Raw genomic sequence first — 14,534 nt, 5'->3', positions numbered from 1 at the left:
GAAAACCTTGAATTACGCCGTCTTCGGTCTGATCTAAGTATGGTATATAAAATCATACATTGCAATGTCCTACCTGTCAATGAATACTTCAGCTTCAACCATAACAACACAAGAGCACACAATAGATGCAAACTCAAGGTTAACCGCACCAAACTTGATTGCAGGAAATACGACTTCAGCAACAGAGTGGTCAATGTCTGGAATACTCTACCTGACTCTGTGGTTTCTTCCCCAAACCCCAAAAACTTTAACCTTGGACTGTCTACTATTGACCTCACCCCCTTCCTAAGAGGCCTGTAGGGGGCGTGCATAAGCGCACCAACGTGCCTACCGTCCCTGTCCTATTGTTTATTTTATTTTTCTTATATGTACCCTTTTCATGTGTTCATAACTATGTATATACTTATACCTATTATCTTGTAAGCGATTGCCAAATCAAAATAAAATAAATAAAAAAGTTGTGACACGGGCAACCCTTTGAACAAGAAGAGAGGAGGAGAAAGAGGAGAGAGGAGAAGAGAAGACAAGACGAGAGAGGGGAGGGGGAGGAGGGGAAGAGAGGAGAGGACAGGAGAAGAGAAGAAAGAAGAAAAGAGAAGAGAGGAGAGGGGAAGAGAAGAGGACAGGAGAAGAAAGGAGACAAGAGGATAAGAGAAGACAAGACAAGAGAGACGGGGGAGGAGAACAATCCACCGATGGAACAGAAGTTGCCTTCAGAAGTTGTGGAAGCTTCATCCCTGGAGGCTTTCAAGAAGAGACTGGACTACCCTCTGTCAGAAATGGTGTAGGGTCTCCTGCTTGGGCGGGGTGGGGGGTTGGACTAGATGACCCACAAGGTCCCTTCCAACTCTTGTCAACCTGTAATCTGCCCCCAGCCCCCCAAATCCACTCCCCTATTGCAAGAGGTCCTTTGCATTGCCCAGAGAGCCCACCAGGGGGCTCCTTCTGCAAACATCAGGGATTTTGGCTAGAACAAACTGAGCTTGTGCAGATCCTTTTTTTTTTTTCCCCCAGGTGAGGGTCTCTCTTCTGCACCCTGAGATGTGTCAGAGCAAGGCAGGAAGTGAGTGACATCAGGAAGAGTCTGGCCTCTCTAGGAATCTGCTCTCTCTTTCTCTCTCACCTTGGCCAGAAGGCAAAGAGGCTGGATTGGAAGCAGAGATGGACCAACAGAAGTGACCCTCTGGGTGAGTGTAGTGGGAACTCCGCTTGGTGGGGAGGAGATGGAGACATGCAAATTCTTCATCCAGGTTCCATCTGCTGAACCTTGGGAGGGGGAAAGAGAAAAAGATCCCAGCAGCTTTTCTCACCCCCCCCTCCCCCAGGAAGAAATCCAGATCTCTGGAGATGAGGATGCAAAGAAAGGCAAATCCTTTCGTACACACACCCCTTCCCCATTTTCCGAGAAAAGGCCACGAAGAGGGAGGGGTTCACATGGCAAGGCTCAACCTGGAAAATGTCAGAATGGAGATGGTCTTTGGGCTGCAGCATATAGATAGAGTGGAGTGGAGTGGAGTGGAGTGGAGTGGAATGGAATGGAATGGAACAGAATTCTTTATTGGCCAAGTGTGATTGGACACAAAAGGAATTTGTCTTGGTGCAAATGCTCTCAATGTACATAAAAAAAGATACATTCGTCAAGAGTCAAGAATCATCAGGCACAACACTTACCGTATTTATCGGCGTATAACACGCACTTTTTTCCCCCTGAAAATAGGGGGCAAATGATGTATGCGTGTTATACGCCGATATAATGTTAAGAAGCCTTCGGTGAATGCTGCTGGGATCGGGGATCAAGGACACAAATGAAAGAAGGGGAGGGAGGAAGCAACCGAAGCCTGTCCTTCTCTCTGGGTCAGCTCTCTCAGTCGCTCTCTCGCTCCTCCACCAGCACAGGAAGAAACTGCTTCAAAGAAGCGGGGCTTTTCCTGTCGTCGCAGCTTCCCTGAAGCGCCCGTTTCTCCCCCACCCCCACCCCGTCCGCCCGCCCGCCCGCCCGCAGTGCTCCGTTCTGCCTGCCTTCGTTAATGGTTGAATCGGAACAGCTTCGGCTGAGTAAAAGAGGCGAATAGTTATTATTCTCAGCCGAAGCTGCTCCCAAACAACCAGAAACTAAGGCAGGCAGGCAGGCAGGCAGAATGGGACACTGTGGATTGAAGCGCGCGCGGGGGTGGGAGTGGGGGTGAAACGGGCGCTTCGGAATAGCTGCGGTGACAGGAAAAGCCCCCCGCTTCTTTGAAGCAGTTTCTTCCTTGGATGGTGGAGCAGCGAGAGAGCGAAGCCTCCTTCTTCTCTTCCCCCTCCTTGCAAAAATTTTCTGCTTGAAACCGGTCCCTGGTACAAAAAGGTTGGGGACCACTGATTTACCTTATAAGTGGTAATAATATTAATTAAAAAAAAGTTCTGAGCTACCCTTATTTTGCTTCAAAGTTTTTATTTAGAAATTTAATTTTTTTTCCTGAAATTTCCCTCTTAAAATGAAGATGCGTGTTATACGCCTGTGCGTGTTATACGCCGATAAATACGGTAATAATAGTCATAGGGTACAATGAGCAATCAAATCAGAGAGATAGATAGATAGATAGATAGATAGATAGATAGATAGATAGATAGATAGACAGAGAATAGAATAGAATAGAATAGAATAGAATAGAATAGAATAGAATAGAATAGAATAGAATAGAATAGAATAGAATAGAAATAAATTCTTTATTGATCAAGTTTGATTGGACACAAAAGGAATTTGTCTTGGTGCCAATGCTCTCAATGTACATAAAAGAAAAGATACATGTGTCAAGAGTCAAGAATCATCAGGTACAACACTTAATGATAGTCATAGGGTACAATAAGCAGTCAAATCATACTAGGAAACAGTCAATATAAATCGTAAGGATACAAGCGACAAAGTTACCATCATACAGTCACAAGTGGGAGGGGATGGGTGATAAGGAGTGATGAGAAGATTAATAGTAACAGTAGTGCAGACTTTGTAAATAGTTGGACAGTGCTGAGGGAATTATTTGTTTAGCAGAGGGATGGCATTCGGGTAAAAACTGTTCTTGTGTCTAGTTGTTCTGGTGTACAGTGCTCTATAGCATCATTTTGAGGGAAGGAGTTGAAACAGTTTATGTCCGGGATGTGAGGGGTCTGTAAATATTTTCACAGTCCTCTTTTTGACTCATGCAGTATACAGGTCCTCGATGGAAGGCAGGTTGGTAGTAATTTTTTTTCTGCAGTCCTAATTATCCTCTGAAGTCTGTGTCTGTCCTGTTGGGTTGCAGAACCAAACCAGACAGTTATAGAGGTGCAGATGATAGACTCAATCATTCCTCTGTAGAACTGGATCAGCAGCTCCTTGGGCAGTTTGAGCTTTCTGAGTTGGCGCAGAAAGAACATTCTTTGTTGTGCTTTTTTGATGACATTTTTTATGTTAGGTGTCCATTTTAGGTCATGTGATATAATAGAACCTAGAAATTTACTAGATTCTACTGTACTTAATATAATCTTCTACTAGATTGTAATAACACTTCTTAGTACCTATCTCTTCCCACTTATGACTATAACCGTGTTGCTTGTATCTTTACAATTTATACAAGGGTGGGATTCAACCGGTGTTACTACTGGTTCGGTGACTACGTTTTGTTGGCTGGTATGAAATCCTCCTGCATGGAGAAAAGTAGAGGGAGGCTGTTAAAAAGCAAACTTTGATGCTTTCTTCACTGCGAGGTACGATTGAGGAAAGATCTCTACAATATGTTTCCTCCATATTTGACAGAGAAACACGAAAACCTGTTTCTCCCCAAGGCAGGCAGTCCTTGACGTATGACAAAAATGTCTGCGGCTAAGCAAGATAGTTGTTAAGCGAGTGTTGTTCTACATTTCAGCCTTTCTTGCCACAGATGTTAAGTTGAATCACTGCAGTTGTTAAGTTAGCAACACATTTGTTAAAGGAATCCAGCTTCCTCATTGACCTTGCTTTTCAAAAGGTTCAAAAAATATGATCATATGATCTTAGGACATGGTAACCATCATAAATACAAACCAGTTGTCAAGCATCTGAATTTCGATGATGTGACCCTCGAGATGCTGCAATGATTGTAAATGTGAAAAACAATTGTGTCACATTTTTTAATGGTGGTGTAACTTTAAATGCCAAACCAATCTTATTTCATTCTTCAACACAGTGACTAAATTAGTACATCAACGAAATACTGTGGACATAATATATTTAGATTTCAGCATTCGACAAAGACCACAACCTACTTCTTAGTAAGCTAGAAAAAAGTGGAAAAGTAAGTAGTGAGGTGCCACAAGGTTCCGTCTTAGGCCCAGGACTCTTCAATATCTTCATTAACGACTTAGATGAGGGAATAGAAGGGGAACTTACCAAATTTGCAGGTGATACTAAGCTGGCAGGAATAGCTAACACCCAAGAAGATGGATCTTGACAGACTAGAACACTGGGTCGTATCTAACAAAATGAAATTCAGTGTAGAGAAAAGTAAAGTCCTACACTTAGGCAAGAAAAACCAAAAGTACACATATAGACTGGGTGAAACCAGGCTTAATAGCAGTAACTGTGAGAGGGATCTTGGAGTCTTAGTGGACAACCAGCTAAATATGAGCCAGCCGTGTGCAGCAACAGCCAAAAAAGCCAATGGAATCCTAAGTTGCATTAACAGAGGGATATAATCAACATCAAAGGAGGTCCTAATACCACTCTATAAAGCCTTAGTAAGACCACACCTAGAGTACTGCATCCAGTTTTGATCACCACACTATAAAAAAGATGTTGAGACACTAGAGAAAGTGCAGAGAAGAGCAACCAGGATGATTAGGGGACTGGAGGCTAAAACATACAATGAAAGGTTGCAGGAACTGGGCATGGCTAGTCTAATGAACAGAAGGACCAGGGGAGACATGATAGCAGTCTTCCAATATTTGAGGGGCTGCCACAGAGAGGAAGGGGTCAAGCTGTTTTCTAAAGCACCTGAAGGCCAGACAAGGAATAATGGATGGAAACTGAACAAGGAGAGATTTAACCTGGAGATAAGGAGAAACTTTCTGACAGTGAGAACAATCAACCATGGAACAGAAGTTGCCCTCGGAAGTTGTGGGAGCATCATCACTTGAGACTTTCAAGAAGAGATTGGACTGCCATCTGTCAGAAATGGTGTAGGGTCTCCTGCTTGGGTGGGGGATTGGACTAGATGGCCTATAAGGTCCCTTCCAACTCTGATTATCTGTTATCTGATGGTCAGTAAATTAATAGGATAGGATAGGATAGGATAGGATAGGATAGGATAGGATATGGGATGGGATGGGATAGGAACAGGAACAGGAACAGGAATAGAATAAGAGAATTGGAAGGGATCTTGGAGGTCTTCTAGTCCAACCCCTTGCTGAGATAGGGTTCAGACAAATGGTTATCCAATCTCTTCTTAAAAACTTCCAGTGTTGGAGCATTCACAACTTCTGGAGGCAAGTTTAGGAAGATTCTTCTTAGTTTTAGGTTGCTTCTCTCCTTGATTAGTTTCCACCCATTGCTTCAAGGACTACCTGTAATCCTTCCTGACTGACTCCACATTATCTTTTCTTTCCTCATAATATTTCTGACATTACCTGCCTGGGTCTTTAAAGAGTCAAAGCCTCAACCTGTGTGGGAACGTTCTAGAAATGACTTTCGTGTTGCACTCAGGTGTAGCATCTGAAGCATCTTGTGGTCCTTCTCTTTATATAATCCAGATCGTATGGAGGGAAAGTCTTTGGAGAACCAAGAGATCTGTTATCCGTATTTGGATCTGTGATAGAGGCGGGGGAAATGGAGGGACAACACCCAGAAGATCAAAGTGAAAAGGTTGGGGAGACCCAGGCCACAATCGGACAGAAGATCCTGGAGAAGGAAAGCATCAATTCAGAAGTCCAGTGTTGGCACTTCAGGAGCATCCAGTACCAAGAGTCTAAGGGTCCCCGAGAGATTTGCAGCCACCTCCACTATCTTTGCCGTCGGTGGCTGCAGCCAGAAAGACGCACGAAGGCTCAGATGTTGGACCTAGTGATCCTGGAGCAATTCCTGGCCCTTCTGCCTCTGCAGATGGAGGGCTGGGTCCGGGAGTGTGGAGCAGAGACCAGCTCCCAAGCGGTGGCCCTGGCAGAAGGCTTCCTCTTAAGCCAGGCAGAGGAGGAGAAGCAGGAAGGACCACAGGTGAGAGGACTTCATCCTTTCAGCTTTCAGAGATGTTCAGTTCACAAAGTAGAATAGAATAGAGTAGAACAGAGAATAGAATAGTGTGGAGAGTAGAATAAATCAAATAGAGTAGAATAGAGAATAAATACCGTAGAGAATAGAGTAGAATAGAGAATAGAGTGGAGAGTAGAATAAATCAAATAGAATAGAGTAGAATAGAGAATAAATACCATAGACTAGAGTATAGAGTAGAATAGAGAATAGAATAGAGTGGAGTGGAGAGTAGAATAGAACAGAATAGAGTAGAGTAGAGTAGAATAGAATAGAATAGAATATAGAATAGAGTAAAGAATAAATAGAGAATAGAATAGAGTGGAATCAAGAATAGAATAGAGTAGAATAGAGTAGAGTTGAGAATAGAGTAGAGTAGAGAATAAATAGAATAGAATAGAGTGGAGAGTAGAATAAATAGAATAGAGTAGAATAGAGAATAAATAGAGAATAGAATGGACAATAGGATAGAGTAGGGTAGAATAGAATAGAATAGAATAGAATAGAATAGAATAGAATAGAATAGAATAGAATAGAATAGAATAGAATAGAATAGAATAGAATAGAATAGAATAGCAGAGGTGGAAAGAACCTTGGAGGTTTTCAAGTCCAACCCCTGCAGGAAACCTTATACCATTTCAGACAAATGGTTGTCCAATCTCTTCTTTAAAACTTTCAGTGTTGGAGAATTCACAACTTCTGGAGGCAAGTTGTTCCACTGGTTAATTGTTCTAACTCTCAGGAAATTTCTCCTTAGTTCTAAGTGGCTTCTCATAGGACTATACCTCACGATTCTGAACAAAAGCAATAGGAGATGTTTAACTCTTTAGGCAACGTATCTCCTTCCAGAAATATTTTGGGATCATTCTTTCCTTCATCTGCATTGATGAATACCGAGAGACTAAGTTACAAAGCTGAGGACAGAGCATGAGAAAATCCAGTTCATTTTGTGTGCTGTTTCATTATTTTCCATTATTTGTGTCCTGGGATACAACAGGGCCAGGGAAGCTTCTTGAAGGCCGTCATGGAAAATCCAGAGGAAGGAAGGGAGCTCGGGGGCATCTCCAGGGAAGATCAGCGCTGTGACACTTCAATAGGTGAGGAAAGTTCTTCAAAGCTCCATCTTTCATTCTTTGTGGACTCTTTGGTGCAATCTCTCTGTCAACCCTGAAGCTGGCCTGACTGAGGCCATTTTGAGACTTCAGTGCTGACACACTGGAGAAGAGGGATAGGGAGGGGGGAAATAGCTGGAGTGTTGTAGTCAAAACAAAATGATTTCTCTTGGGAACCAAGGACATTCCTGCAAGTGCTCAGAAGGAGGGGGATGGAGTCATCTGGCAACTGGACAGTATCCTGATCGGACCATGTGACTGATTGTTTGAGAAAGTGACAAGCGTTTACTTTTAATTAAACCACGGGAATAGTCAGAGTCGGTTTTCAACCAGCTTGTGCCATGACATGCATAAATAAATAAACCTATTGTCAGGGCTCCAGTAGATACCCCCATTTAAATCATGAATCTCTAGCCGAACTTCCCAAATTTAAGATTTATTAGGAATAAACATGGCGGCACTGCCTGGGTGTAGCTGACTCCTAGACACATTATTCATTGTCACCCTTGACCCTGGTTTCCCCCCACCGCTGGGTGTATCATAAGTCATATTCTCCAATGGGACACATCCATAGCCAAGAGTCATCAATCATACTCTCCAGTTAGAATTTTGCGCAGCCGAAACTTCGGTCGCCTGGAAACTATGAAAACATTTATGGAATGCAGTTTTGGTTTTGCAATCTGCCTTCACTCCTCCTCCCTCCCTTTCTATTGGCAACTCTAAAAAGACCATAGACATATTTTTATGAGTTGACATCTATTCTTTGTGGAAATTGTCTGCCTCCGAGTTTTGTTTGCTATGGGTATGTTCCTTGGAACCCTGACAATCTTCCCCATGTTTTATTAACAGTGTTGTCTGAAGTCTCCATTGCTTTTGTCTCCCTTACAGACAATGGGATGACGTCCATGGTGTTTGTAGGATCTGCTCCTTTTTCTACCGTCTTTGAAAGAGCAGGTGAACCTGCAAGTCAGGTAGGAGGAGAAAGAGCCGACAGGTTGTAGGGGAACCTTTGAAAGCCTCCTGTTCCTGGGATTGAGCCTCTTTCGTTGGCCTGGTTTTTTTAATGGGGACATTTCATTTCAATGTTCAGGGTCTTGTATCCTTCGAGGAGGTGGCTGTGTATTTCTCTGATGAGGAGTGGTCCCACCTGGATGCTGATCAGAAAGTCCTCCATGGGGAGGTCATGCTGGAGAATTCAAAGAATGTCGCCTCTCTGGGTAAGGACCTTTTGCTCCATATCCTTATCCCCACAGCTCATTATTTCTGGATATCATCTATATTGAGCCAATGTCCCTCTTATGGGCCTACTGATGTTCTGGAACACAACTAGAGTAGTATTAGTACCTCACTTGATCTTAATTAAATCTCTCTGTTAATGCAGTTTAGGATTGCGTTGGCTTTTTTGGCTGCCACCGCACAAGAGGAGGGTGCTGTTAGGACTCCAACGTGCACCCCCATTCAAATCATAAGTCTCTAGCTACATCTCTCAGAGTAAAAAAGATTGATTTATTAGGAGTTGACATGTTGGCATTTCCCGGTTACAGCCGACTCTGACACATCATTCACTTCACCCTTGACCCTAGTCTTCCCCCCACCCCCTGGATGTATATTCTCCAATGAGACACATCCATTGCCAAGAGTCATCAATCATGCTCTCCAGTAATAATTTTGCATGCTAGAAGCTTCGGTTGCCAAAGCGATTATCTGAAGCATTTAAGGAATGCACTGCTTTCCCCCAACTCCCTTTCCACTGGAAACTGAAAAGACCAAAGAAATATTTTTTTTAGTTGACATTCGGCTCCCCTCACTTCTTGAAGGTGACTTGTACAACACATAAAACAAATTTATTGCAGGTATAGGACTTAGGGTTTCAACCCTCCCCACAGCTTGGTTGGGTTTTCTGCATGGAACCTCTTCACAAGGCGATCGGCTTGGACGTTCCTACTCTTTATCCAAGATGCCCCTGATAAGGGGTAGCCTTCCACTTGATTAAATATTGGCGTTGTCTTCTGTGCCACCTCGAATCGAGGATTCGCTGCACCTCATAATGGGTTTGGTTCTCTATGACCACTGGGTCTGGGGTTTTTTTAGTTGACAGGTGCATTGTATGACACATACACATACATACACACACACCAAATGAATTGAGAGCTTCGAGATTCTGCGTGAAACTGCAGATTTTCTCTATGGAAGCCCAGAATTGGAGCTTTAAAAAACCCACCACTCATTTTTAATCTCTGCAACCATGATGTTAAATCACAAAGTCATTAAGCCAAATGCAGCAGTCATTTAGTGAAGCCATTGTTTACTCTGAGGCATTTTTTTGCCAAAACCTGGAAATTGTGTTTCAGCAAAAATGTATATTGCAATCATGTGACTGCGGGACACCACAAATGGCCATAACTCTGAACTGGTTACCAAGCACCCAAAATGACCTTGAGGTGAGGACCTGGCTATTAGAACTTTGAAACTAGGTCATAAATACATTTTGGGGGTCCATCGTAACTTCGAACAGTTGCTAAATGGTCTTAAGTTGAGGAGTACCTGTACTTTACATTTGAGATAAGAACTGGGCAAGCATACATAGCTATGTTTATATGAGATTCCAATTTTTTACAACTTTTCTACTACTGTACTGAAAAACAGAAATTATTCATGTCCCTGCTTTGCGATTTTATACACAAGAACTTGTGCGTATTTGGTTGTCCTTAGTGGTCATCTTATGTTGGTCCATGGAATAGCCTTGAAAAATACTAAACAATCAATTCTGTTTAATCACCTTTTATAACCTTTCCTTAGCCTTGCTATATTTTCATTCTTTCTTCTCTGCAGAAAGAGCTCACGGGCAAGAGGAAAGAAACTACATGCAGCAATTCCACACACATCATCCCAAAGAAGAGGAAGATAAAAAGAAGTTGGCCAACAAAACAGGATCAAAAGGTTTGGAGAGGAAGCAAGTCACCAAGGGAATCAACAAAAAATCCATTTTCCCATGTGCCGCTGCTCAAGACTTTCTCGCCGAGCAAAAGCATCGAGAAAAAAAGAAGAGAAAATGTGCAGGGGGAAACTTGAAAGCGTGCAAAGACAGATTTGATGTAAGCAAACCTTACAGGAGCCACCTGATGGGAGAAAAATATCCCTGCAGGGAGGCAAAAAAATATTCAGATTGGACTGTCTCTACCCATGGAAGCATCAATGTGGAAGAAAAGCTATTATATAGGTGCAGGGAATGCGGAGAAAGCTTCAGCAGCAACAGTTCCCTCATTTCCCACCAAATAACCCACACAGGAGTGAAACCCTATAAATGCATGGAGTGTGGGAAGAGCTTCAGAAAACGCAGTTACCTTACTTGTCACCGAAGGATCCACACGGGGGAGAAACCCTTCAAATGCACAGAGTGCGGGAAGAGCTTCAGCAAGAACAGTTCGCTTACTTACCATAGAAGGATCCACACGGGGGAGAAGCCCTTTAAATGTGTCGAGTGTGGAAAGACCTTCAGTAAGAACAGTTCCCTGACTTCCCATACCAGGAGCCATTCAGGGGAGAAGCCGTATCGGTGCCTGGAGTGTGGAAAGAGCTTCCGGTGGCACAGTCAGCTGACTTCCCATAAAAGGATCCACACGGGGGAGAATCCCTACGAATGCACGGAGTGCGGGAAAAGCTTCAGCACTAGCAGCAGCCTCACTTCCCATATAAGGCGCCATTCCGGCGAGAAACCCTACGAATGCCCAGAGTGTGGGAAGAGCTTCCGGGGTAGCAGTGCCTTCGCTTCTCACAAAAGGATCCACACGGGGGAGAAGCCGTACAAATGCACGGAGTGTGGGAAAATCTTCCGAAAGAGCAGTTCCCTTGCTTCCCATAGAAGCATCCACACAGGGGAGAAACCCTACAAATGCTTGGAATGCGGTAAGAACTTCCGGGAAAATGGATCCCTGACTTCTCACAAAAGGATTCACCAAGGGGAGAAACCCTATAAATGCACGGAGTGTGGAAAGAGCTTTAGCCAAAGTGGGAATCTGATTTCCCATAAGAGGAGCCACTCGGGTGAAAAACCATACAAGTGTGTGGAGTGTGGGAAGAGATTTATGTGGAACAGTCAGCTGACATCACACAGAAGTCTCCACACAGGGGAGAAACCATATACATGCGCCGACTGCGGGAAGAGCTTCAGCGACATCAGTCACCTGACTTCTCACAAAAGGATCCACACAGGGGAGAAACCATATAAATGTGCAGTATGTGGAAAGAGCTTCAGCCAAAACAGTTCCCTGATTCTCCATGAGAGGATTCACACTGGGGAGAAACCCTATAAATGCACAGAGTGTGGAAAGAGCTTCCGTGAAAAGAGATCTCTTCATTCCCACAAACTGATCCACACCGGGGAGAAACCGTATAAATGTATGGAGTGTGGAAAGCACTTCCGTGAAAAGAGATCTCTTCGTTCTCATAAACTGATCCACACAGGGGAGAAACCATATAATTCCTTGGACCGTAGGAATGGCTTCAGGAAGAGCAATTCCCTTATTTCCCATCAAAGTATCCACTCAGGTGAGAACTCTTAGAAATATGAGCTTTACCTGGTTCCATCCTTACATCTGTTCTTGGCCTGAACTATGTGAAGTCCTTCCTTTGACTCCTAAATTCAATTTGTACACCGCCAAACCAGTGGTGGGATTCAAACTTTTTTATTACCAGTTCTGTGGGCGTGGCTTGGTGGGCATGGTAAAGGAAGGATATGTAAAATCTCCAGTCAGAAGTGGTATGTGCTGGTTCTCCGAACTACTCAAAATTTCCGCTACCCGTTCTCCAGAACTGGTCAGAACCTGCTGAATACCACCTCTGCGCCAAATTCAACGATTCAGTGAGATTCTCAAGAAAACAAAATTATTTAAACTATAAAAACAATGCAACCATAACAGAAGAATGCACTCATCCAAACGCTTGTAAACTTGATAAGTAGCAAATACAGAAAGATTTACTTTCTTGAAGAAAAACTTAAAACAGAATCCTGCTCAATTATTCAAATTTTGAGTATTTCGCCCTGTTCAGGACCAGTCCAGTTGCAGAATAAGAAAAGTGGTGTCGTAACTCTCACCCCACTAGTGTTTCAAAAGGCAAACAAGGCAAACAAGACAAACCACAGCAAGACATTGGTAACAGCACGTGAGGCTGGAAGAAGCAACACATGTTCCTGACAAACGTTCCTCCCAACAGCGTCTCTTTAAATGTCATTTCCCAAGTCTTTGGGTTGCCCTGTCCTCTCCATTCTTCATGCTTAGGGATTGGGGGGAGGTAATTGCTTGTCGCCAGAGCTCCACTGCTCCTCTGCTCCGCTTCTGCCCTGTCCTCCCCCCTCACCTGGTCGTTCTGTGCCCCCTCTCCCTCACTGATGACCTTTCCCAGGCCTGAAGGACCAAGGACTGCCTCATCCTGCTCCTCCGGTCATTCCTCCCATTGGGCCTAGCTCTGTCATGTCCTCCTCTTCAGACTCAGGCTCGACAGGGCCATGACATATATATGCTGACCCCAACTTGTTCCAAGAAAACAAACACCAGGCGGAGATAACAGCAAAACCTTTTAATGATTCTTTACGAATTCCATTCCTTCCCGGTTAAAAGGCTGTTTCAAAATAATTGTCTCTGATAAGAATGAGCCTTGCCAAGGTTGTGCAAGGCTGCCAAGAACACTAGATAAAGTTGCCGAGAAATATTCCAAACATAAAAAGTCTCCAAACACAAAGTAAGAGAGCCTGAACGTCCACAAGGCTTGAGTGCAAAAACTTCTTTGCTTCCTGCAAAGAACTCTGGTTTCTCAGCTGGCTTTTTATCTCTTAAGGGAGTGGCCATTACCTTGCAGCCTTACTCCCGAGTCGCCCATGCTGCTGCAGCTGCTCTTCGATCAGCCCTGAGCACACGGGCACTGGGCACAGGCTCCTCGGGGACCTCTTCATCACTGCTGTCAGCCTCCACAATGTCCACAGGCAGCATTCCACTTCCTGATGGACCTGGCCCCATCCCTGCATCACACGCAGGGCCCTCATCTGAGTCCTCACTCAGGCTGAGTCCTCACTGAGTCCTTCCAAAACCTCAGCCATCTGCACCTGCTACCGGCAAATCACAACAATATATATTAAGCCATGAGTAAGTCCACCCCGCCCCATAGTAAGTCCTAAATGTACAGGGTGTAGAACATTAACAGAATGGAGATCCCCGAGAAGATGGGAGTGAAAACAAGAGGCTGCTTTCACATGAATTGTGTATCATGGTGGTGTTTGATTGGACAAGTGCCAGGAGTTGTGATAAAAGGACATGCTGGTGTGGGCAGGCTTTGTTTGATGTTAAAGGGACTGGGAATTGTAATACGGTAATTCAGTTATCATGGAGAATGAGGTAGCATACATGATGGGCGTCTTGGTTATTATGGTAGGTGTGATGCCCCCCTTGGCAATTGTCACATATTTATGACCTTTGCTGTGTCCCAGGGTCATGTGATCCCCTTTCGCAACATTCTGATAAGCAAAGTCAATGTGGAAGCCAGTGTCACGGCTCCGGCAGTTACCCCCATTTAAATCATGAGTCTCGAGCCAAACTTCCGAAACTTCAAAAGGATTTATTGGGAGTTAACATGGCAGCACTGCCTGGGTGTAGCCGACTCTGAGACACATAATTCATTGTCACGCTTGACCCCACCCCCTGGGTGTATTGTAATTCATATTCTCCAATGGGACACATCCATAGCCAAGAGTCATCAATCATACTCTCCAGTTAGAATTTTGCACGGCAGAAACTTCGGTCACCTAGTTACTATCTTTGAAAACATTTATGGAATGCAGTTTCAGTTTGTAAGCAGCTGCACTGCTCCCTCCTACCTTTCTGTTGGCAACTATAGACCATAGAAATATTTCATGAGTTGACAGCCAGATACATTTAACAACCATGTTAGAACCCCAGTGATTCACTTAACAACTCTGGCAAGAAAAGCCATACAATAGGACAAAGCTCACTTAACAAATATCCAACTTAACAACTGGAATTTGGGGTTTAATTGTGGTTGTAAGTCAAAGGTTGCCAGTAAACTGCATTTCTCACAATGCATAGAAATCTATTTCCTAGTCTCTAGTTTATCCTCTTAAAATTCATTTTCCTAAATAGATACACACCACACCGGGTTAAGAAAACCAATTT

General features: G+C 43.8%; 2 protein-coding genes across 2 annotated transcripts in view; one reads left to right on the top strand and one right to left on the bottom strand.

Moving 5' to 3' along the window:
- Nucleotides 1-14,534, bottom strand: part of LOC113425366 (uncharacterized) — a 137,293-nt gene that overhangs the window by 105,153 nt on the left and 17,606 nt on the right. The window lies entirely within an intron of this gene.
- Nucleotides 1,016-13,673, top strand: LOC148131820 (uncharacterized). The gene is made up of 6 exons (XM_087953462.1): nt 1,016-1,187; nt 5,746-6,205; nt 7,236-7,335; nt 8,239-8,321; nt 8,441-8,567; nt 10,183-13,673. Exons 2-6 carry the CDS (start codon nt 5,822-5,824, stop codon nt 11,910-11,912), a joined length of 2,424 nt encoding a protein of 807 aa, XP_087809588.1. The 5' UTR covers nt 1,016-1,187; nt 5,746-5,821; the 3' UTR covers nt 11,913-13,673.

This window comes from Notechis scutatus, chromosome 2, assembly GCF_049901735.1.
Source record: "Notechis scutatus isolate UNSWTSFEM ecotype Mainland chromosome 2, rNotScu1.2, whole genome shotgun sequence".
Taxonomy (NCBI): Eukaryota; Metazoa; Chordata; class Lepidosauria; order Squamata; family Elapidae; genus Notechis; species Notechis scutatus.
Note: the sequence above shows the minus strand (reverse complement) of the source record. Positions and strands in the feature narration are given on the sequence as shown.